The sequence below is a fragment of the Lepisma saccharinum genome, chromosome 29 (assembly GCF_977018435.1).
Source record: "Lepisma saccharinum chromosome 29, izLepSacc3.1, whole genome shotgun sequence".
In the NCBI taxonomy this organism is placed as follows: domain Eukaryota; kingdom Metazoa; phylum Arthropoda; class Insecta; order Zygentoma; family Lepismatidae; genus Lepisma; species Lepisma saccharinum.
In genome coordinates, this window is record NC_139257.1 from 45,782,366 (window position 1) to 45,808,098 (window position 25,733).

Here is a 25,733-nt window from a genome sequence, read left to right on the forward strand (position 1 = left end):
AACCTGTGACAAACCTAACTGAAAAATTAAGTTTAGCTTGCTGGTTTTAATAAGTAATTTCTATACCACCCATCAAAGTGTGGGGTTATGAATAAATGAATACTGGGAGTCACAGCTAGGCCAATCAGAATTCTACTATCAGGAATCTTAACCCAAAAAGACCCTTGATTAGGAGGCAATAGCATCAAGCAGAAAATGCCATCTGCTGATTTGTTGAGTTTCCATTTATAAAGTGAAACCTTTAGAATTGTGATGGATATTTATTTTCCATCACACAGTAACTAGAAGTTAGCTCAGTTGATACCAATTGCAGGGTAATTATATTAAGGTTGTCACCACTTATTCATGTCAACCAATGTTATTATTGAGAATAGTTATGTCTTTCGTTTTTGCTTTTTTTCTTACGTAGTTTTTTCAGCGAAAAATGCAGGCTTGACCAGGACTCGAACCCAGGTTACTGCATTCCGTGCCATTGCTCTACCCCTGAGCTACTGAGCCGGCCTGGCTTTGCCTGATTTTTCGCTGGCGCTGCACGAACTGTGACTTGGAAGGGAAAGGTTGAGTGGAAGATGAGAGACTATTACAGGGGGGTCTTTTTATTTTCTTCTCCAATGGTTCCAATAATTCACACATCTTCTATCTCCCAGAAGCGCTGTACGCATATAATCTGTTATTTTGACACTTCAAAATTTTGAAGTTATACAATGGTGTATTAGCACCAGCAAAAAATCAGACAAAGCCAGGCCCGTAGCTAGAATTGATCTCCAGGGGGGGCTTGGTAAACCAAGTCCATTTTCAAAAGTTTAGCATTGTTTAATGAATTTAAATTGTGTGTGTGTGTTGTAGGGGGTCATTAAGTTACAAGAAGTTTATAAATATCACACAAATACTACATTTTTCTATATATTTTAAGATATCGCTTGAAGTGTTAATTGGCTGCTACTGAAATCATCCCTTACTACACACTCCATACTACGTTTGATGATACAGATATTTATATCACACAAGGAAAAATGGACAATATTCAATCATAGTGCCTAGCGTACATTCCACTCCCCGGCCGAAACAATAAAACTCCCCTTCGTTCCCAAAACTTGGGAGCTGTTGTCCTTTGACGTAGATGAGAAGGGAATTTGCATAATGACGTCAAAGTCACAGATTTCTGTATAAATGGGAGGTCGCAACAGGGGCAACGAAGGTACAAATATGGAAGAACTTTCTATAAAGTCTAAAGAATCTTCTAAATACTTGCTGCTACTTAAACTTCTTCTTATAAGTAAGATGAACGAATGTAATAGCTGCTGTTCATGCTCTGTGATTTATCCTTCACCAAAGTTGTGAGCAAAATAATATCTGCTGTCTACATTTTCACTCTTCACTTCAAACAAATTACGTAAATAGTTTTACTAATGTCAAGGGGGCTGACCTCAGTGCCAGAGCTGCCCCCCGTGCCCCTGCCTGGCTACGGGCCTGTTGGTAACTCAGTGGTAGAGCAATTGCGCGTAATGCCAGAGACCCGGGTTCAAGTCCTGGTTAAGCCTGCATTTTTCCCTGAAAAAACTACATAGTACGTCTCCTGTGTGTGCCTAATTTAATGAATTGTTTTGTTTTTTCTTGTACAAGAAGCTGTCTCTCATGATGAATTATTGTTTCACATAGGGCAGAAGGAGACAATGCTTGGTGTGTCTTGACAATGGAAAAGGATCATCAGTATTGCAAGATGTTTTATTGTTATTTTTCAATATTTGAAATATACCATCGGCCTTCAGTTATAAACAATTCACATGTAAAAAGTTTGATGAGACGCAGTCTTCCTCATCTCTCTAGTGTCCTCTGAATAGACTCTTTGCATATCATTGAATGTGTTAAGATTTTGCAAAGGAAAGTGAGAATTTCAACCAAATGTTAAATATTAAGGATAATTTTTAATTAGTGTTGTGTTTATTCAGGTCCACTTGATTATGAAAGTGCTGTTCACCGAGCAATGCTGCAGACAATTTACAAAAAATTGACAAGCACAATGATAGACTGTCCACTGTATGGTTCCCATTGGGAGCAGATCGGATTTCAGGTGAGTAAGCTAGAACATATCTTGGCTTTCTGTAGCAGTAGTTCTGTCCTGGGGTGTGATGGGTGACCTCCCTTCCACATAGTACACCCCAGGAACTACTACTTGTAGGAGGCTCTTGTGCCTTGACCCATGGCCAGGATAATTTCTTGTGGAGTCATGTTATCCTGTTTTAGTCCTTGAGTTTGCTGAGTGACCCTTTATAGCCTGAGCTTTTAACCTAGGAGAGTTTAGTCCTCAGAGATAGTACAGTTTTATTTCAATGAATTAGTTTTAACCCCTTAAGTGTGGATTTTGTTGAACAAGTCGCTACTGTAAAATGTGGGGTTTTTTCCGTCAAATTCAGTGTACGCCCTCCGCATTGTGCTTCTGTAGTGCGGAAGGCGTATATATACACTTTATGTTTGTTTGAAGGATATTCGATTTACTGTGGCTTATATATAATTCTAGCTGTAGTAGAAACAAAAAATAGTAGCAAGGGAGGAAAAAGATGAAAAAGTAGAAGATGAAAAGAAAGAAGAAGAAGGGAAAATGTAGTTTCATCTTCTTTTTCATCTTTTTCCTCTCTTGCTACTATTTTTTCTTTCTACTACAGCTAGAACTATCTCACCAAACGTCTGTGTGACTATATATACCACATTAAATCGAATATTCTTGAAACAAACATAAAGCGTATAATATATCAGAGGCCTGGCATGCATGTAACCGGTGTGACCGCAGGTAACAGCAAAATGTAAAGAAATTAAAAAGTTTTTTCTCAATAAAATTAACAACGTTGTTAAATAAGTTAACCGACAGCGTTGCAGTTGAGTGTATATTGCAGAGGACATTTTTTCTGCAGCTGACAAAAGCGAAGAGACAGGCCGTTCCGCTACCCTCAAGAGTCAACAGGAGGAAAGGGCGCCAATGTAAGGGAACAGCGGGAGGAGGCAAGTGTGCTATGGTGTTATTCATATGCCTGTTTAGGGGCCCTGTTGCCACTGCGGCCTACAGGACCAGCAAGTGTTGTCACATTGGATTTCCAGAAAAGAGCTAAATCCCACCTAAAACGGGGATACTTTTTCTCTGAAGCAACAAGAGCTAGACTGCAAAGCCAAAGCTGGATATAACTACAACTGAGACGAAAATATAAGTACTTGATGTAATTCGTAATTTGGATAAACCTTGCTCCAAAAAACTAAGTTGGCAACCGTAGTACGTACATCTGGACTTCCCTTCCACCGCTGGAGGAGGGGAATTCTGTCGTCTGCTCACCGCAGCAACGTCAAACTGACCCGAATATGTGGTTCTTCTTCCCCTGTCCACCTCTTTGCAAAGAAACAGAGATGGTTGACGAGGCTCGACTACTATTCACTGGATTTTCGCGGTAACTCTCTCGTGAGTGGTAGTTCTTTCTAGGAGTGATTGTGGCTAAATAAATCATTGAGCAGATTGAAAGAAGGAAAAAAACAAATCAAAGGGATGTTTTTTTTTGGGGGGGGGTGTAGGGTGGAGATGATAATGTCTGATGGCCGGTAACACTTTAGAAAAAGTCACGCCATGCCACTGTAATATATACACCTTCCGCACTTAAGGGGTTAAAGATTGAGAAAGGAAGTTTTTAAGAGACATAGTTTATTTTCTTGTTAAGGGCCTGCCCTCAATTTTCTTTTAATTAAAGGGCTTATCCCCATATTGAATGACAAGCAAAAATAGCCTATGTGCTGATGTACCCATAATATAAAAATCAATTCATTCATTAGTTTTGGCCTCTTTGAGTAATATTTCGCCTGTCTACTTTATAAGTGCATATTAATTTGGTTCTAAGTGCACTTGAAGCATCATGCATGTTTATTTACAGGGAAGTGATCCGTCTACAGATTTAAGAGGCGTAGGTGTTCTTGGACTCCTGCAGCTTCTTGCCCTTGTGATATCTCCAGACACAGCACCCATGGCCTATGATATTTATAAGTTGTCGCTGGACGAGACGCAAAGTTTTCCTTTTGTAGTGATGAGCCTCAACATGACCAGAATGGCCTTGCAAACATTGCGGGAAGGATTATTAAATCGGTAAGTGGTTTCTAGTTGTTAAACACCAAACATGGAACCTGGAACCCAGTCTAAACTACATAAAATGCCTCAAATTCAGTGAGAACTTGTGGGTACAGTCACAGTTAGTCTGATCTGTGCATAAAGTGGGCTTGAAACAAACTCAAACTCATTGAAAAAAACGGTGAAGTGTACACTCAAAGGGCAACCTGCTGTTGCATGGTGCAAAAATGACTTTGAGCTTAGTGCAGAAATTATTTCTTTTTTGTGTGTTTGTCACTGGAAACTGATCTGGTGGAAACTTGAATGTAGGTCTTGAATCTGGCTGCGACGCCAGACCTGAGACTTTTATACTGCAAGTATATTGGCACGGGTAAAACAGTAGTATAAATGGAGCAAAGCCTTGGGAATTATGTTGAGAAATATGGTTGTGTGTGGGGAGGGGGAGTGATTGAAAGGAAGAAGGAGCAGGTGTTCGAAGGTATGCACGAAATGAGAAGGAAATAGGAAACTCCCACCCGAGACTGGGAAAGTTTAAATTTTCTTGCCTGTACATAAAAGATGGTGGAAACGGAATTAAGTGTATAAGTGTCCATCCTTTTCAACAGATACAGTGGTATTAAATTTAAACAATATGTACATGCTTAAAAAACAGGCTTTCCATACATGTTGTAAGTTCTAACATGACTCAAATTTAAGCATGACTTTTGTGGAAATACCATTGATTCAAGCCTATTTTTTATATACCATGTATATACACTAATTTATTCCTCTTTATGTTGCAGAGAGTGCAATCAGCAGGGGGAAGTGATGAGCGTTGTGAACCAGTTTTACGCAGCAGTATTTTATCATATCTACAAAGTTTGGAAGACTCAGCACAAAACAATCAAGGATTCAGGATTCTTGTTGAAAGGTTAGTTGTGAGCATGCTTGATTGAATAATTAAACTTAACAGAGCAAGTGAATATGTTTTTCAGGCATCTCTACCTCCTTCCATAGCAAAGGTTGATCCATCTAATAAAAAGTCCTACTTGTAGTGACAAAAAAACCTGTTACAACACATTTCACATGTGTATTGTTTGTAACTCTTGACAAAGGTACATGTTAAAATGAGATGATAATACACCTGCTTCCAGTCAAACCCCATGCTCTTGTGCTCTAAATGTTAATGCTCTCTCACAACATAGTATACTTAAATTTTGCTTATATACGAGGGTTATCCAGAAAGTAATTGTTGATGGGCTATTTATTTATTTATTTAATTTAAACACAACAGGCGCATGCCCAATTACAGTGTTCAATATTGGATGCCACCATTAGATTACCAAGATCATAATAAAGATAGTTCACAAGAAATATGAATGATGTAATATACAATTTGCATTAAATAACAATTGTGCAAATAATTTAATTATTAGATTAGAGAGACAAACAAACACAAAGGTAATACAATAATAATGAAACTAAAGTGTGAGATATGACCTTACAAGCTAATTGAAAACTGAAACTCTATGAACAGAACAAAATAGATAAAATTTCAAAGGTTAGATCTAAGTTACAATTACAATGCTTGGGTTATTCTTAGAAAATGAGTTAAATAACTTGCACATTCTCCTCAGCAGTTCAGCTTCGGCCATTTTGGTTGTTCCGAGGGGGATTTGAAAGAGGTCAGTTCTGAGCCTTAACATACAGTTTGATACATAAAAATTTAAATTCGACAGCAGATGAGAAGAATCTATTTTACCATTAATAAGTTTGGAGAGGAAAGTTAATTGACTTATTTGCCTTCTTTCTTCAAGTGACGAGATATTAAAGATTTCGCATAATATGTTACTAGGAGGAAACAGGAATATATTTATGAACCATTTATGTTTCTATTCGATGCACATACCATATGCTACTTTTCGACATAGTTACCACCATTGAGGCACTTGTCATAGCGGGACACTAGTTTCTGCCTGTCTTCATTGTAGAATGATGCCACCAAAGCCCTGGCCTGATGTTTATGGTCTTCCGTAAGAATCTTCAGCACAGTGCACAAAATTTCTGAGAGATGTTTATTAGATATAATTTTGTGAAGAAGCAACCGTGGAATTGTGGAAAATGCAGGGAAAGTGACATAATGGTGAATTATCGCTTCTCTCTAATCTCATCTTCAACTGAGCACACCAAATCTTCATTCACCACAGATCACTCACATTTGTGCACACTGTATTGAAGAGTTGCATCCATCTCCGTACCATTGAATCACTCATGGTATGTTATCCATACACATCACAAACGTGACGATAATGTTCAACTGGTTTCATGTCCCTTGCATTCAAGAAACATATTACAGACTGCTTCTGATTTTCTTAAACATTGTGAACACATTGTTCAAGCATCTGCAAATGGCTTCCGTACCTTGTCAAATAAATTGAGTTTTCTAAAGCATTGCATTGAGTCATAATTTGTATAACAAAGGGTAATTTTTTTTTCTGAACATATTGGTAGGTAAATTATTCAAAAGGAAAAATATGAATTTCAATATAAATACCATTTATTATGAACATGTATGGTATATTGTTGTAGTATACCTATGCGGAAAAATCAATCTAGCACATCAAATACTTTGAACAAGGCTTAAATACTTTTGCCTGAGTGTAAATCATGTTCACAGGGTTACATTTGATCTACATAAAGACAACTTCACATGTCTTCTGGAGGATCTTCACTGTCCATTGTTTCTGTGGATTTTAGTTTTTGGTAAACACCATGAAAAACTGGAGGAATATAAGGCATTATTGCCATGAGATCTTTTAACTTCAGGGCTGATATTAAGTCTAGCACCGGTTACTGCAACGCAACCTCTGCCACTCCTATTGCAGACACCATCAGTAAGTGACATAGCTCCTTCTCTCACTCAAAATGCTGATGAGGACGTATTCAAGAACTCAGAAAATCTGCTGCAGAACAAGCGAGAGCTATGCAACATGGTTGTAGTTCACATGATAGATGACAGATGGTAGGAGAAGACTGAAAATGGCAAAAAATAAAATTTTCAAGATTTGTGGCATAGCTCCCTCTCTCACTAGACCCCTCAATTGACACTAATTGAGTACAAAAAATCAATGCTTTTGTTATGTTGACGATGATAATTGAAACATTTCATTTTCAGTGAGTAAAATTAATTGCCTCAGTGTTTCAACAAATTTCAAACTTCAAATGAATGAAAATACCACATACAGAAGTGTACACCACCAAAAAAAAAAAAAAGAAATGCATGACAATAAAAGCCTCCTCGATGGTGCAGTGGTTGCGTCCTCGCCTTGTAATCAAGGGGTCCCAGGTTCGATACCCGGTGGAGGCACATAGTGATTTGGATCCCACTTTAAACTGTAGGTCCAGTCCCGATTAGCCTTACTGTGCATAAAGTGGACTTAAAACACCAAATCAATCCAATCGAGCATGACAATAAAAGGCTATTGACATTTCGAGGATATTGAATCCAAGTCTTTGTCATCATGGTTTGGTGTTCTTGCTCTAATTTTAATACAGGTAAGAATATGTTAATTTTGTCTGACTGTCATGGAGTCAAACCAAGTTAAGTTTTATGGGTTGGTGATCACCAGGGCCCCAATTTTGATTACCTAAAAATCTTCGAAAAATGACCCAGAAATTCGTACAAAACTCAATCTGCTTATTGAAAATAGTATATATATTCCAAGACAAACAATTTAACAATTGCTTCTTCACCTTGGTGTGTTGTACGGACTGTGAATAAGAAACTCGACAATGTTGCATTTCGCGATTTTCAGACAGGCTTTGTTGCGCTGGTAGTTAAACACAGAGCAAGTACCGCAAGATAACATTCAGACAAAACAAAAATTGTTGAACTTCTTATGTTTCAGCATGCAATGACACAAAATTCTAAAAAAATGACCTAAAAATGACACAACATTTTAAAAAATGATGCAAAATTTTAAAAAATGACCCAAAAAATTACATTTCTTCAACCTGAGGGTGTTCAAGATTTCTGTACTATATTCCTTTCCCGGATTCTCTGGAGTAAGAAAACGCGAACGCGTTCTGTGCGCATGTTGAAGGGTGTGCACCTTGTCCAATGCATGTGTGGAGGGGAGGGGCATCTACGGGAGGGGGCTCATTCGCGGTCCAGTAGATCCGTAGTAAACATGTCAGCTCGCAAGTCTAGGCGAACTCTGCATTCAGGAGAGCGCCTCATAGTGTTGAATGTGTTCGAGAACAACTTGTTTGAAAAGTTTAAAACACATGGCTTTGTTTTTTTTACAAATGTTTAAAACAAAGTGTTTGAAACATGTTTTTCAGACTTGTTTAAAACACATTTTGATACATGTTTTTCAGACTTGTTTGAAACACATTTTGATACATGATGTTTCATAGTTTGTGGTTATTTGCATGTTTAAAATGTGTTTTAATTTTTTTCTGTTCTTTGTAGCATCAAAAGACAAATAAACCTGCAATATTATTTGTTATTTGTGTTAAACAATACACTGGCCATTGTTAAGAATAAAAGAAGAAATTGGCAGCAGGAAGCGTTTTGCTTTACGGCCGTTACACCGCACAGCACTTCGTTGCTTTCATCTGCACCCTTCCCCACCTAGTGTGGCCCCGCCCACAAGCTTTCCCCTCCGTGCATCGCTACTCCAGAGAATCCGGAAAAGCAGTATAGTTAGCAATGTCTACGTTGCACCAGTTAAAAGATGAAATGTCATCAAAATCTGGGCCCTGGTGATCACAGATGTGAAAATTTCCAAACCACGTTCTAGAATAAATGAGCTTTGGTGCTTAAGGTTCGACTGGACTTTTGGCAGCCATAAGGGTGAATTTTTTCAAATGTTCGTCTTCATTCAAAAAACCACTGTGATATTCCAAAATATGAAAAATTACATATGCTTAGAATTGCTTCTAGAGCAGGGGTTCTCAACCTGGGGGGGCGTGCCCCCCTGCAGAGGCATTTGAGAATTTCAGGGAGGCGTGGTGAGCAATAAAAAATATATACATGAATTACCCCCCCCCCAAAAAAAAAGTTGTGGCAAACACAAACCCCCTTGTGTAGGTCTCAGAAAATAAACTTCTGCAAATAGTTCTCTCTGTCACTCATTAATTGTGTTCTTAAGAAATAAAACCAAATGATGTAGCTTGAAATTTTAACTGCAGTGAGGGCAGAATGCTTTGTAATGTAGGCCTATTAAGCGTTTTTATTAATTAATGAAAATGTTCTATCAACAAAACAAGTATTAGTATTTTTTAATATCTGTAATAATAAAAGCATTGTAAAATATTCTTTGCGTTAAAAAAAAGGTAAAGTACTCCTCTGTGCATAGCACCATGCCATGAAGACGTATAGGGGGTGTGGGGTAACGCCCCACACTTTCTTGATCCGGTCATGAGTGAGGGTGACGTGATCAGCATCATGCCCCTGACTGCCTTTACCCCCCAGGGTTTCCACCAGGTACCCATGTTATTCGATGCTGGGTGGGCGCCGGGGCCGCTTCCATCGTTAGAAAAGTTCCCGGATTTGAACCGGCGGGGATTGAACCCGGGACCTTTGGCATGGTAGTCAGACGCGTTACCGACTGAGCCACTGCGGCCACTATATTCTTTGCGTTAGATTTATTAACCCTAACAGCACAGTTTTGTACATCAATAATTCATTTTGCCTAGAGGGAGGGGGCGTGGACTAATTTTGAGGATGCAAAGGGGGGACACAGGCCCAAAAATGTTGAGAACCCCTGTTCTAGAGCAGTGGTTTCCAACTTCAAAAGGTACGAGGGCCAAAATTATATCCAGCAGTTGATAGGCGGGCCGCATTTTTTTTTTGGGGGGGGGGGATTAAAAATTACAAAAAATTGTAAGTACTGAACTGAAAATGTAGTACTTTCGCATGACCTAAATTTCTAAAATGAGGCAATAAAAACAATGGAATCACAAATCAAAATTGTATAATTACAATTTATTTCACAGAAACCCAATACTTATGGATGAATTGAAAGAAATTAAAAGACACACCATACAAATAAGAATCCTTCATAGTAAGTGTTCAATGTGAAAATTGAGCCCGATCTGCTTCTTTTATTAAAGTTGTATTTGAATTTTTGTATTTGAAAGTCTCAGAAGGTGAAGCAGTGATGAATCTGCCAGTCTGCTTCTGTAGCGGTTCTTGATGAACTTCATTGAAGAAAAAACACTTTCACACATCGATGTCATTCTTTGCCCAAAACTACGTAGGTTTGGAAAGCGTTCCTGTGAAAGGTATTTGAAAAACTGGCCCCTTTTCTTGCCTAGTTTGAAGGAACACATCGCCTTCCAAATCACGCAATTCAAGTTGGAGAGAAGCTATTTTAATTTTCAATCTTACGTTTTTTGGAGATATTGCTCATTTCGATATTTGCACAAACTTTAACAATCAGTCATAGTACAATCCGAGTTGGAACACTGGAAATCTCTTCGTACTTCGTGCGTAGTAAAACAGATCTCTATAGCGCCGCTCTGGAGTTGTTTCTAAACACAAAGAGTGAAGCCTTCGCGGAAGCGGCAGAGTTCATTCCGCATAGCGAAGGGGTGGAATGCATGGTGTGAAGAGAAACTTGCGTCACTTTAGATTCTTCTGATTATCATTATTGACTGCAAAATCAATTCTACCTGTGATATTGTCTTTCTTCACAGAGCATCCATTCCTTCAGTAAAAAAAAAACGTATTTTAATAAAGATAAATAAAATTAATGTATTTTGCAAACTGGCTTCGCGGGCCGCAGAAAAAGGCAACAGGGGCCGCATGCGGCCCGCGGGCCGCCAGTTGGAAACCCCTGTTCTAGAGCATTGATGTAAATTTTAGTGTAGTTTGCTTTCTCTGTTATGTAGATATTCTCAAAAGTTTCGTGATTACGTAACTCTATTAAATTTGTTAACACAGTTAAGCCTTGTCTCCATGTTATTCTTTATTTTAAAGTTCTATTACATTATTGATAATATCTACATAACAGTGAAAGCAAACTACACGAAAATTCACATCAATGCTCTAGACGGAATTCTAAGTGTATGAATTTTGTGATATTTTGAAATATCAAAGAGGTTTTTCAAATGGAGAGGAAAATTTGAAAAAATTCGGCTTTGCGGCTGCCAAAGATTCAGTCGTGCCTTAAGGCAGCCATACCATGGTGCAAATCACATCACCTTTGCTAAACCGAGACCAAGAATGTGTGTGACCTCTACACTTCCATGCTCCCTTCCCCTCCCTCTTATATGCCTTTGGTATGGAGCAATGCACGAGAAACATCTTTACTTTTTTCCTGTCAGGTCATATCCGTAATGAAATAAGATGAAAGATTAACTGAACTTTTCAGAAAGCTGCAAATGAAATGTACTCTATGTGATCAAAAGTATCCGGACACACCGCAAAACATGTGTTTATCATAGAGGGCGACACAGTACTGCCATCTTCCGCATGGAACACATAGTCAGCGAACTCAGTAGTCTGCAGACAGTGTGAGACAGCAGTATGGGATGGTCTGAGGAACTCGCAGACTTTTAACGTGGTCAGTTGGTTGGGTGCCACTTGTGTAGGAAGTCTGTGTGTGAGATTTCCATCCTCCTAAACATCCCTCTGTCCACTGTTTCCAATGTTATAGTGAAGGGATGTGTACAACCCAAAAGCGTGCAGGCCAACCTCCCATGTTGACCTCCAGAGACCATCGAGTGTCAAAGAGGGTCGTACAGCATTATTGTCAATCATCCATCGCCACCATCACACAGGAATTCCGAACTGCATCAGGATCTACTCCAAGCACCATTACTGTTTGGCGCAAGGTGCGGCAACTTGTTTCCATGGCCGAGCAGCTGCGCATAAGTCAAACATCACACAGACAAATGCCAAACGCCGCCTCGTGTGGTGCAAGGAGCGTCGAAACTGGACCATAGAACAGTGGAAAACTTGTGTGGAGTGATGAATCACAGTACACAATGTGGCGATCCGATGGTAGGGTGTGGATGTGGCGAATGCCTGGTGAACGTCATCTACCAGCCTGTATAGTGCCGACAGTGAAATTCGGAGTTGGCAGGGTTACAGTGTGGTCATGTTTCTCCTGGAGGGGTTTTGGTCCTCTTTTTGCTTTACATGGCAATGTCACAGCACAAGCTTACATTGACATTTTAACAGCTTTCATGCTGCCTACCGATCCACATCACCGATCCACATCAATACCTCTTCTCATTTTGGCGCTCTGTGAGGAATGGGCTGCCATTCCTCAGGAAACCTTCCGGCACCTGATTGAAAGTATGCCTGTGAGAGTGAACGCTGTCATCAAGGCTAAGGGTGGGCCAACATTGTATTGACTGCCAGTGTTCCCGATGGAGGGTTGCTCAAACTTGTACTTTATTTTCAGGTGGGTGTCCGGATACTTCTGATCACATAGAGTATCAGCATTAAGTTTCAGCCACAAAAGTTACTGTACATTGTCTCAGTTATTAACAGTATGTGAGACTGTATTACGCTGAACTATTTGTCGTTACTGAAGAGCTGTTGTCGGTCTATTCGGGAAGGTGTCTGACTTCCACACTGGAGATCTGGGTTTGATTTGTGGTGTGGGTGATCTAAGATCGGAATTTTTCCAGACTTGTCCTCTCATAAAGCAGCTCTGGGGCTCACCCAGCCATAAATCAATGCGTACCTGAGGGGGTAAATGTGGCCAGAGTGTGATGCTGATCACATCACCTCCAAAATGGCAGAGATCAAGAATGTGTGGGGCACTACCCCATCTCCCCTAAATGTCCCTTCATGCCATGGGGAACTTCACCTTTACCTATCTGTCGCTACTTACTTTTCATCCCACATATTTGTTCTAGATACAGAAGCCTACTGCAAGAATAACGTGAGATGTGCACTGAAGGATTTCCAGAACCATCTTAACAGCTACAAGGTTCGAGATGGGGAGGCTGCCCAGAAGACGAGCAGGTTCCGGTTTATCAGGGGGAGTTTCCAGGACCTCCTCATCCAGGCTAAGAGCGAAGTATTTATCTGAATTTTCCCACGAATCTCAGGAAACGGGGGGCCTCAAGCCACACGTGCCATTAAAGCTCCTCATGGTGCAGCAAGAGGAATGGTAATATTTTTAGATATAGTACCGGTTCAGAAATGTACTGGATATATTTAGTATAACTGTTTCCAGAGTGCCTACAGAGTGGTAGTAAATAATTGAAGTGTATAAATGTTGTATAAAAGTACCTGTACATATTCAATACAATGTTTGGTTGATGTCTTCACGTACCGACCCAAGTTTATTGGTAAGGATTTCCAATGTACTTCCCACTGTTGTAGACTTTGTAAGTATAAAGATCTACAAACTGGTGGTTCCTTCACTTGGGGCATAGGGTCCTTAAGTACCCTGATTAAGTGCACTTTGAAATGATAGTTAATTACTGCTAATGTATCATTTCACACATAGGAGTGAACCGTTGTAGGAAAATGTAGGTATTGTTATAATGAGTACTGAAGTCCACACATTAACAAGGGTAGGGAACAAATGGCCTTGTGTGGAAAGTTTGTAAAGATGAGTTGTTTTGGAGGTCTCATATGTACATACCTGTCAATGTTACTAGAATAATGCAATATTTAGAGAACGCTTCGTACCATTTCTGCTGATTCTACTGTACATACAAGCACATTTCAGTGATTTAAGGGGACTTGGTGGTTAAGATATTATAAGCTAAATACTGCACTGTTTCCTCCACATTCTGTTTTGGGCTGGCCATTCGATAGATCAGACTAAAGTCGTTTTCACGTTCAGAAGACGCAATGGGCTCTTATGGACAATGCTTTTCTTATGGGAAATACGAGCGCGCTGTTGTGAAATTTCTCGATTTACAAATTTAGCTTACGTAAAATCGATACCTGCTGTTTTGCAGGAAATTTTGTAGAGAATACGATGGTGAGCACAAATAACTGGTAACTTGCTTACATATTTTTAGATAAATTAAAAACGCAAATTTTCTGTGAAAACAAAATTTTTACATTATTTTCATTCCTAACGTTGAAACATGCCGTAAAATTGAAGCATTCATTATGAAAAAAATTGACACTGTTTTCTAATTGTCATAGGTGATGGTGGTGCTCAGAATTGATCAATACTTTAAAGCATATTCGCATTATAAAATATTTAAATAAAGTATGTGGAGATTTTATATATTCGTGCAGTAGAAAATGTCGTCGCTGGCCATTTTTTGTTCTGTAATTCCAAGTAAAAACTTCAAGTGACAAAGTTGTGGAGAAAATAATGAAATTATTTTTTCTAACCACTCAAAGGTTCCCAGAAATATTACTTACATGCATTTTGACTTTCTTTTTAACCCGAACCGCGCGCGAAGTAAGGAGACGTTGTCTGGCCATCTTGAGCTGACTCACCGCAGCATTCACCACCAAGTTTTCGAGTTGTTATTTTATTTGCATTCAGTAAAAATATTAATTTCATGCAGTTTCTTATAATAGAATTGCAATTACTTAAATTTAATAATTGACAAATATTTCCAATGCTGCTGTTGTGAGCAACATTAGTGCTGTCGCAAATACAATAATCTCAATGTTATTCTATGAAATAATTACAGAGAAAGGCGAATGAATATTAAATGTGCCTGTGTATTAAATTAAATCTAATGGGAAAATCACATGCTAATGAACTGTAACGTTCACAGTATAATATTAATATTAATAATTACATATAATTATCATTATATATACAAAATATGTAACACCTTCATTGTGAAGGAAGCTCATCATTTCCCGGCGACATGAGCTAGCTCTGTATTGGCAACACTGTGCGGTTTCTCCATAAGCGCCGTTGTGTCTTCTGAACGTGAAAACGACTAGGCACAGAATTTGACAGCATCTTTGCTTTACATGTTCAAGACCCGTAGAGACTTCTCATGATAGCTTACAAAACAATGACAGAACTGGTAATTATGCACAGAATGAATACCAGTGTTTGGAAGTAACGAGTTTGCAGTATTTGCAATGCAGTTTTAAGTAAAGGTTACTTTTTCAAGTGACTAACTTTAATTAGAGTTGACGAGCTGTATCTTTGCGGGTGAACCCTGCCCAAATCTGGCTGCGCAGTAGCATGGGGGAGGAGCCACCGGCTGCTCGTTATTATCCTTGCGTTCTGTCCTTGCTGTCGACCTTTCAAAGGGCGAGTAGGTGGCAACTACATAAACGTATCTTGCTGAGTAGCCAAGGCCACCCGCAAAGATACAGCTCGTCAACTCTAGTTACCTTTTTGAAACAAGGAACTGTAACTGCAAATCAGTTTCATTTTGATATGTTTTAATAGTATTACTTTGATCAAAAAAGTAAAAATAGATTTTAATTCTCAAGAGCAAATGTTTTATGTGGTGTAACTTTTTCAAGTATAATATATATATATATATATAAAGAATAGCCAGTTTGCAGTTCATACATACAACACAACACATTCCATGAGTCATATCTAGATTTATGTAACTAAAACTAACTTACAGTTACTCTCCAAAATAGCAGTAACTGTACTTGAGTTATTTTTTTAGCAGACAAGTACAATTAGACTATTTGTTATGCTGTGCTGTGTCTGATCTATTAGGTGACCAGCCTTAGAATCGGCATTCATTATAATTCTCCAGATGTGGATTAAAATTACAAGTTTTTTTTTTTTTCCAGAATATATAAATGTTGTCTTGATACAATGTTAGAGCAAATCCAGATTTTAAATGTAGATGGTAGCTTTTACGTATACATTTACAATTGTGTGCAATGTTTATGTAATTACATGATGAAATTGCTTGATATTATATTCTGAGATAGATTTTCTCCACATACAGAGTAAGATAATAATGACAATATATTAAAATGAGGGAGCAAATAATCCAGTGCATGTCTGAATCGTAAACTTCACTTTCTAGTCATAAATGTAGGAATTAAGAGAGCACTCCTACTGAAATTTATTGCTATATTACGTGCTAACAGAACAATGTGGTTGTGTACACGAGTGATATATTTTCTAGTTTGAATGTGAACGTGGTATGGATGTAGAAATGTTTCAGTGCAAGTCTTAAAATAACATTGAATTTTTATTATTTTATACAAGATTTGATAATTTTGTTTTAATTGTAATCGTTTTGATACTTAGGTCATTTGATTTCTTATAAGACTAAAAACCAAGTTCCTTTTTTAACTTTTGATGTAATTTTTTGATACAGTTTTTCAGTTCTCACTTTTTTATTATGTTTCTGAGTACTGAGAATTCACACTGAAGCGACACATGCTACTTAAGGATTTTACCAATCCAACACAGGCTTTTACAGCCTGTCATGCTTGGCAGCTGATGTGAAACGTTGCTGCTGATGGGTGTCAATTCGGTCTGAAATCTCTCATAGAGTTCTCTTGTGTTTTAAGTGTGGGCAATGTATGTGAGGTAGCAATATATTTTTCCACTCCCATATACCATATATTTTATAATGATTGGAAGTAACTGTTCTCTTTGTGTTCTTGCTGATTTTCAAAAGACATTTTTCTGCTTATTAGAAAAACTTTTTTTTGCATACTTGTATATTCATAACTAGTGTTGGGCACTATATCATCTAGACAATGTATTGTGATATAGAAAAAATATCAAGTAGATGATATATTGATGGCCACAATATATATTGTTTCGACAGTGTATATCGTCACGATATTTTGCCAATATATATCACATTGGAGATATGAACCATCTCCATGATATAACTCGCCAGTACGATATATTTTATGGGAATGATATTTATTGGTGACATATATCGTGGAGACAATATTCCAGTATGGAAAAAATATAGTATTCTATCGTCTGTGATGATATTTTCATCACGATATACCGTGATGCGTAGTTTCCGATATTGTCCATCTCTGTTCATAACCTATAAGTATCACTGTTTTGTCTAGAATTCTCCTTTCTCGCACATACAGGGTGTTAGGTTGAAAGATAATTAAGGTAAACACTACACATAATTACGACGAATATAGTGCATATAAGTAGGACCTGAAATGCATTTTTTGGCATAAAATGGCCATCTAAAGTATAGGTGATAAATGGATTACATCAAATGTTTTATGCACTACAGAATCGTGTGTTGTGTGTACAAGATGCACAGTTTATTGGTACATATTTTTGGCCGATTGTCTTAAAGTGCCTCTGTTATAGTGATGGTATTTTACGCCACTCTTTTCACTTTTAATGTCTTGAAATAAAGTATATATTTATGAATGTGCCTTGTTTTTCCATTTCATATAAAACTGCACTTTTATGCTTACTTTTTATACTCTTTGATTAATTAATACTTGTGAAAGGGTCTGTATGTTTAATACAAACAAGGTAGAAGTTTATGTAAATTTATGTTCAAATTTATGTGATACTTTTCTTTTCCAAGTGTTGCATTTATTTTCAAGTATGTGTTAAAAACTGATCTTAAGTTATAGTATAGAGTTGTTGAAAAGTAAGTTTACAATAGCATTAGACATATTGTTATTTTATATGTTCCATTCAAAACTAATTGCATTAATCATTGTGTAACACCAGTAACCTCTTGTAAGCATTACTAATGGAATCAAGGATAGATAATAACTGAATATTTGTACTGTTGAAGATTGGAGAGCATTAGTTGACAATACTTCGTATTTTACTAACATCCATGTTTGGTCATCGGCACTTGAGACCTATTTTCTTCTGCCCTGATTTCCATTAATTATGTTCAAGAAACTCATTATGCATGATGCTTTGGTGGATATGTATTCAGTTGATAATAAAAAATATTTAAAAGTATGCTGTGTAAGTGTAAATCTTATAAAAATACATTTTCACTCCACACTGTACCAACAATTAAAATTGTTCTTATATTAAATTTTGGCACACACAAGAGAGATTTTATCATAGAAATATCCAAAAAATATACACTTGACTGCAACTAAAGCAAAGGTGTCTAGTATACTGTGCCAACCCTGGGATCACTTCATTTTTCACTTTTTATGAGGAATATCAAAATGATATATCAGACTCAAGTTTCAGTCCTGTTCACAGCCTAATTTTTCACTGAATTTCTATGATATAGCATTATGCAACGAAACATAAACTCCTGTTGAATTGGTGCTGTTAGTGAAATTATGTCAAGAGATAACTAAGAAAGCTGTAAATGCACTATATCAGTATTTTCTATGTGAAGGTATTGTATTGTTATGGTATGTGTAGGGTGAGTGATGTAAGTAATATTATGCTGTGGTATAGTAGAAATGTAGTCTGCACTGTTAAGATTAAGTGTAAATTAAGATAAGGAAAAACAAGCATTGTGCATGTGTGCAAATAGAGTTGTGTAAAATATAGTAATAGGCTATATATGTGTTGCTACAATTGGTTTGCTTTTCCTATCAAGTACTGTAGTGTAATAAAAAGAAAAAAAAGTGACTGATTAAAAATTGTTGGAATAATTAACATTTGGTATCACACTTACGGATTGATAAAAATTCAAATATTATTTACACTTTCAGAGAAAAATTGAATTATTGTTATAGTATCAAATTTCTCTCCTCCATATTCTTATGCAAAACTATATTTTGTATCATGTGATTAATCGTAGAATTGTGTAATTTACTTGTGTTAAGTAACAACATGAAATTATTGCCCTGTCAACATTGATAAGACAGATGTGTCATATTACTAAATCGTATCAAGTATTCTCATATTTTATCCTTTAAAAACTGATTTGTGTAAAGCATGAATTAAGTGCTTGTGGAAGTTTCTGAATGATTTGTTATTTTCATGTAACATTTGCATTGCAAAAATTAAGTTCTTTGTAAATATCTGAGTGGCTAGTACTTAGTGAGTTGTTTTTGTTATGTCAATTGTGCATTCAGAATCTTTGTGTTTTTATAACTTGCAGTTATGTTCCTCTAATTTTGTAATGAGTAATATTCATAAAATTTGTGCCTTGCACTTGTACAAATGTGTTTTTGTAACTTCAACGATGGAAGTGAAATGAAATGTTTCTTGTAATGTGAAAATACTGCATTATTTTTAGGAATTGAGCTCTTTGAAAAATGCTTATTCTTCTCTGATGTTAGTTGTGATAAACGAAATTTGTTGAGCAGAAGATAAAATATAGAATAGAGGGCTGAGCTGAAGTAAGTTGAAGCATTGTCTACCATGAGAATTGAGAGCAAGAGAATCAATTGCCTGTGAGAGCTCATTCTTGACAATAACAAACAAAACTGTATTGTGATGATAAACAGATGCGGTTGTAATTTTGTATAACATCCTAATTAATTTTTAATATCAATTTTATGTTCCTGGATTTTACATTTTTCCCACATTACACATTTTTTTTTTAGTTTCAATAAAACAACATGCTATAAAATTTTCACAGATTTAACATTTTCCTGCATTTTAAGTTGTGGTCTCCTGAAAATGTAAAATTCCACTGTATAAGTATGTGTATTTCCTGGTTTCATTGCAGGAGCATTGGAATCTTTGAGCAGGTAGTCAACAAGCAGCTTAAACATATATTTTTTTGTAAATTTCTGTATAGTGGCATTCCCAGGGATGTTAGTGATGGTTATATCCAAAAGCCTTATTTAAATCATATTTGGCATAACCTGTTGTTCTGCAATGGTTGCTGAACATTGCCTTCCTATCAGAAACTGGTGTGTTGTCACTACTTATTGTTAACGGCAGGTTTCTAGTGTGAGGGGGGAAGGGAGGCTGAGAATAAGCTGAAAAAGAATGCACTCAATCACGTCACTGATAGACACATCACAGTCCACCACATTCATTACGTCCAGATGATGATGATGGGATTGAGGGAATGATGGGAAATAAGCATGGCATCACAAGTGTACACAACTCGCATGTAAGTCGTGTAGATATATTCCTTTCCCGGATTCTCTGGAGTAAGAAAACGCGAATGCGTTCTGTGCGCATGTTGAAGGGTGTGCGCCTCGTCCAATGAACGTGCGGAGGGGAGGGACATCCACGGGAGGGGGCTCACTCGCAGTCCAGTACTTCCGTAGTAAACATGTCAGCTCGCAAGTCTAGGGGAACTCTGCATTCAGGAGAGTGCCTCATAGTGTTGAATGTGTTCGAGAACAACTTGTTTGAAAAGTTTAAAACACATGGCTTTGTTTTTTTACAAGTGTTTAAAACAAAGTGTTTGAAACATGTTTTTCAGACTTGTTTAAAACAAATTTTGATACATGATGTTTCATAGTTTGTGGTTATTTGCATGTTTTTTGATAATGTATGTTTAAATTTGTTTTAATTTTTTTCTGTTCTTCGTAGCATCAAAAGACAAATAAACGTGCAATATTATTTGTTATTTGTGTAAAACAATACACTGGCCATTGTTAAGAATAAAAGAAGAAATTGGCAGCAGAATGCATTTTGCTTTACAGCCGTTACACCGCGCAGCACTTCGTTGCTTTCATCCTGCACCCTTCCCCACCTAGTCTGGCCCCGCCCACAAGCTTTCCCCTCTGCGCGTCGCTACTCCAGAGAATCCGGAAAAGCAGTATACATGCATGTAAAAAAATATAATTCAGGAATAATAATAGTTTCTGCAAGTGTGGAAGAACAAAAGTTTAGGCATTTGTAAAAAATAGTACTAGCTATTTTTATGGGTAGATAAGACCATACAACATCAATATGAATTTTTTGTAACAAATCTGTACACTATTTTACCACCTCTTCGCATATCTCACATTAAAAAAAATGCATGGGAATATAACATTCATTACCTCCCCGACTTTCCCAGGAATGCTACCTTATACATGCGTAGGCACCAAGTTCACATAAATGCTACAGTAGCTGATCATTTCTAAAATTTTCTGATGCTATTACAGCTTTGGGAGAGATGTAAGAACCCAATTTACTTCAATATAACATCAAATTCATTTAAAACCATAAAAGTAATACAAAGAATCATCTTCGGCCCCTGTGTTCGTCACAGTCACACAATTTGTGTCTTATAGCATAGGATTCTTGTCACATTTTGTGGATGTTTGGACAGGAAAGATCATGGCAGATGGAGGTTCAATTTGTTTCATGCAAAACCATTTCTCAAATATCCTTCAGTCACTTAAGAATGCTTACTGACTCAACTGAACAGAATATGAATGTTTACAGTATATGAATTTATAAACTATAGGTCACGCGAACAATTGTGATAAAGTTCCAATAAGAAATACACCTGCAGCATTACAAAATAGAAGTTGTTAACAGTGTATGACCATCATTGTAATTCCTGTGCATTTTCTGATTGGTAGCATATGTAGTATTACATGTGCTGTTTTTGAATGTGTTAAAAATGTTATATTTATGTTCCTCCTGATACAATGAAGTGTTGTATAAAAATGCCGTCAATTCTAATTACTTAGTCACTTGTTAAGAAACATTTTGCTTACAATAAAGCATGCAAAATTTAAACTCCTTTTCTGGATTAAAATTAGCAACAAATTTAATTAGCGGTTCATGTAAATACACTGCTGGACAAAATAAACCGGACACTTGCATTTTTTGTGATAATGCAATGGGTCGATAAAAGTTCTGATTCGAAGGCTAACTAAATGTTGCAGAAACTGAATTAATTACCAATGCATAAACAAAGTCTGAGCCTATGAATGGTGCATATGGTACTACATGATCTGCCAAACATTCTGTAATATACCTGCGAGCTGTCATTACAATTCAGATGTCAAATATTAAGGTGTCAGGTTTTCTTTGTCCAGCAGTATATATAGTGCCTTTGTGATGATGAGCATGCAAGTATATGAACAAGGAACAAATGCAGCTGTAATTATTTCAGTAAATGGCTCACTTTGGGGAGGCAAGTTTGTTGCTGAAAAATTGCTCCAGTTTATTCAGAATAAATCATAATTGCTTTATTGCTTGTTTGCTCATCAGTGTACAGACATATTTGAATTCTCTCACGGTTAAGGACAACTGATATAAAAAAAAATGTAGTTCACTTATGAATCTCATCTGTACTGTTTAATAGGCATATTTCATTTAATTTTAGTAATTGAATATGTATCATTTAAGAAATAGAAAAGCTAATAATTAAATAATTTATATTCATTAGTGAATGTATTTTAATTTGGCAAATTATCCTGTTTTATTGTGCCATGGATACAAGCATCATATTAGTTGTTAAAATTTAGAGGACAGAAGCATTTTAATTTTTTGCATTTAAGGTGTAATCGTGCAATTTATTTTATAAACTGCTCATTATGTTTGTCTTGAAATATATGCAAAAGAAAAAAGAATGAAACTACATGAGTTGCATGTTCGGTATACTATTTCACAAAATAACACTATCAGCCGAGTTTTTGCATACAGATACACTCTTTTCTTAAGCCCCCAATTTTTACCTTTCCCACTGTTGTAAGACTTCAATATTTAAAAAAAAAATCAAATCAGTTTAATTGTGGCAGTAAATATTTATTATCACAGCAAGAATTGAACACAACTAGTTCATGATTAATAATTAATATCTTTACATACATTATTATTCCACTTACTAATAGGTAACAGAGAAGCATATTTTGAGATGAAAACAAAAATTGTTAAACTACATAATTAGAATGCAAATAATAATGTTCTACCCATACAAGATACAACTAAGAAGTACTAAGCCACAGATTTACTGTTTTTCAGGTTAGAATATAAATGTCGCAGCATTATCTGCTTGCATTGTGTAATCTCTGCAGTTACTAAGTCCCTTCCTCTTTCCCCTTTACATGAACTATTGATCAACCAATTTGAATCACTTATCATTGTCACAATAATACTGATAATTTAGAGTTTACCATCTTCCTCACCCAGCTCGGTGTATGCGCAAAGTTATTCTTAACATTCTGAAAATGCCAGTATTACACGATTTCACTGACAGGTATTGCAACAATCCTGCACATGTAAATTATGGAGCATTTTTTAAGTTTTAACATTCGTGGTTCCCTTGTCTACAGCTGGTTTTTCTTTCAGTAGTGTCATAGTTTTATAAATACATAAATTTCAATTAAATAATTAATGTATGTTTATAAACACACTTTAATTGTCCATTTTCATAGAAGTGTCAGAAACGATGTGCTCATTTTCAAGATACATACAAGAACTGGTTTGTCTACAATTGTTTTTAATCATCTTTGTTAAGTTTTGAAATGACTTTCTGTACATTCTGTACATTGCCATATAACTGCTTTCTATACTACTATATAGAAAATTTCATAATTAATTGCAATAGTATTTACGTACAACCAGAGCTTTACTTCTGCATTTAGCTTTAAACACCAAAGAAAAATAGTTTAGAAATAATTTGGTCACCTTTACTATTCATTATTTTTTTCAGTTTCTTAATAGTGATGCTCTTACTATAAACAAAAGTATTAATATTATATTCTTCTAATTGTAATTAATTAAATTATTGGTCACTCTTTACACAATTCAGCAGGCTTTCACTACCTTATAAATGTCACTAACTTTCAGACAATTTCAATGCAATTTGTAATGCATTTCCTCAAAGTAAAGAAGCAAACTTTCACTAGTATTAGGTCACATCACAGCAATTTTTTTGTGGCAGTGTCATTTGATTAATTTTATGAGCTCAAAAAAATTTGTTTTTCAAAAAATCCACAATTTTGTTTACATCAGAATAATTGTCTACAAATTAAGCACGTCAAGGCCTTTGCAGCGTGCAGTTGAAAATATGGGCATATTGTTCAGTGTAGTACAATGTGCAAACAGCTGCATTGTTGTCATAGCTCATCTCGGCCACTTTATATTCTGGATTAATGGAAACCTGGAAGAGAATAAACTTGTAGATACAAGAAAATGCAAAAACTGTGTAATTTCACTGTGTGCCAAGAGTTACTCAAGCCCTGAGAAGGATCTGTATTTTCAAAATTACTGTATCCAAAAAATATATTTTCCAGGCTGTCTACCAGTCTGGAAAAGTCAGGAAATTTACTTTTTCTGTAAAAGTCAGGGAATTTACTTTTTTCTGGAATAGTCGGGGAATACCTTTTTTCTGGAAAAGTCAGGGCATTTACTTTTCTCTGGAAAAGTCATGGAATTTACTTTTTGCTGGAAAAGTCAGGGAATATACTTTTTCTGGAAATGTCAGGGAATTTACTTTTTCTGGAAAAGTCAGGGAATTTACTTTTTCTGGAAAAGTCAGGGAATTTACTTTTTGTGGAAAAGTCAGGGAATTTACTTTTTGTGGAAAAGTCAGTGAATTTACTTTTTCTGAAAATGTCGGGGAAAATTTACTGTGTGTACTGAAAAATCAACGTTTTTGTAGTAGTACACTTAAAGTAGGGTTTGAACAAAGGGAAAAAGGGCAAGCAAATTTTAAATTTGTTGTGGAAAAACTATATTGAGTTTGATATTCTGAGTATTGCCAGTAGTAACAGTAAAACTGCATATCAAATACTTTAGGAAAAGGTGATGTTTTGAACTATTTTCATGTAGAAATCTACTACAGTAAATAACTTGGAATTTCCCACTTTCTTTTGCAATTTATGGATTGTGTTTTGTTAGATGTAAGGATTAATACAGATACTATACTAAATTATATTATAATTATGCATTATTTATAGTATAATTGTTAGCGCATCTACCAGTCTGAAAAACTTGGAAAAGTCAGGGAATTTACTTTTTTTGGAAATCTCGGTAATTTATTGCTATTCTGAAAAAAAAATCAACTTTTTTGTAGTAGTGCAGTAAAAGTAGATTTTTCAAGAAAACAAAAAAAAAAAACTTGACTTCAGTTTCATACACTTAGTAACTGGCCTCTGTGGCAGAGTGGTTAGCACAGCATGCTACAACACCAGGGGTCCCAGGTTCGAATCCTGGACTGGGCATGGGTGTTGGTGATTGTCCCTTCATCAATTTAATTGTATCATCACTCATCCTCATCTTCGCGATTAACCAAAAGAGAGGTAAAATGAACCACTTAGTATTACTGGTAAGTAGAGTAGAATTGTATAATAAATACTCTGGGAAAAGGAGTCATGTTTTGACTCTCTCTCATTTAGAAATCTTCTACAATAAATAGTTATTGATATTTGTCACTTTCTTTTAATTTTTGGGGATGTGTGGTAGATAGTTATCTGGAGTAATATATTTACTATGTATTGTTTGCACTATAGTTGTTATGGATTCATAGAAAATTAATTATTTGTTAATCATTAGTCAGTACATTTGAGCTATGACAAAAAAACTTCCTTCCACTACCCTACACTCAATACTGTTTAGTTTCTCACATATAAAGTTATATTTTTTAAAAAACTTAGTACATACAGTCCCATGCGAATTAATTGGAACAAGATATTTTTATGCATGATAGAGTCTCAAACTTGACTATGGTTTCTTGATGATGAATCTATGACAAATCGTGTAATACAAATTATATAACAGAAAGAAGAACGTATTAGTTATTAAGAAATATTACGAATATGTAATTTATTGTTTCTGAATAGTGTAATTGATGAATTAGGGTATAAGTACAAAATATACATAAAGTGTGTAGTTATTGTTGTATATCAATTAATTCGCACGGGACTGTACATATGTGAATTCGC

The 25,733-nt window shown here is 36.1% G+C and overlaps 2 protein-coding genes across 2 annotated transcripts in view; one reads left to right on the plus strand and one right to left on the minus strand.

Moving 5' to 3' along the window:
• The window catches only part of LOC145981630 (ELMO domain-containing protein 3-like), a 52,490-nt gene extending 30,263 nt beyond the window's left edge, over positions 1-22,227 (plus strand). The window contains exons 5-8 of the mRNA XM_083115011.1: positions 1,950-2,071; positions 3,909-4,117; positions 4,882-5,009; positions 12,959-22,227. Coding sequence (XP_082971137.1) covers positions 1,950-2,071; positions 3,909-4,117; positions 4,882-5,009; positions 12,959-13,134 — 635 coding nt within the window. The 3' untranslated portion in view covers positions 13,135-22,227. The remainder of the gene's footprint in view (positions 1-1,949; positions 2,072-3,908; positions 4,118-4,881; positions 5,010-12,958) is intronic.
• A 372-nt stretch (positions 22,228-22,599) lies between these two features.
• LOC145981329 (lysyl oxidase homolog 2-like) overlaps positions 22,600-25,733 on the minus strand; it is a 121,278-nt gene continuing 118,144 nt past the window's right edge. Inside the window, exon 8 of the mRNA XM_083114538.1 lies at positions 22,600-23,950. Within this exon, the coding sequence (XP_082970664.1) occupies positions 23,828-23,950 (123 nt within the window). The 3' untranslated portion in view covers positions 22,600-23,827. The remainder of the gene's footprint in view (positions 23,951-25,733) is intronic.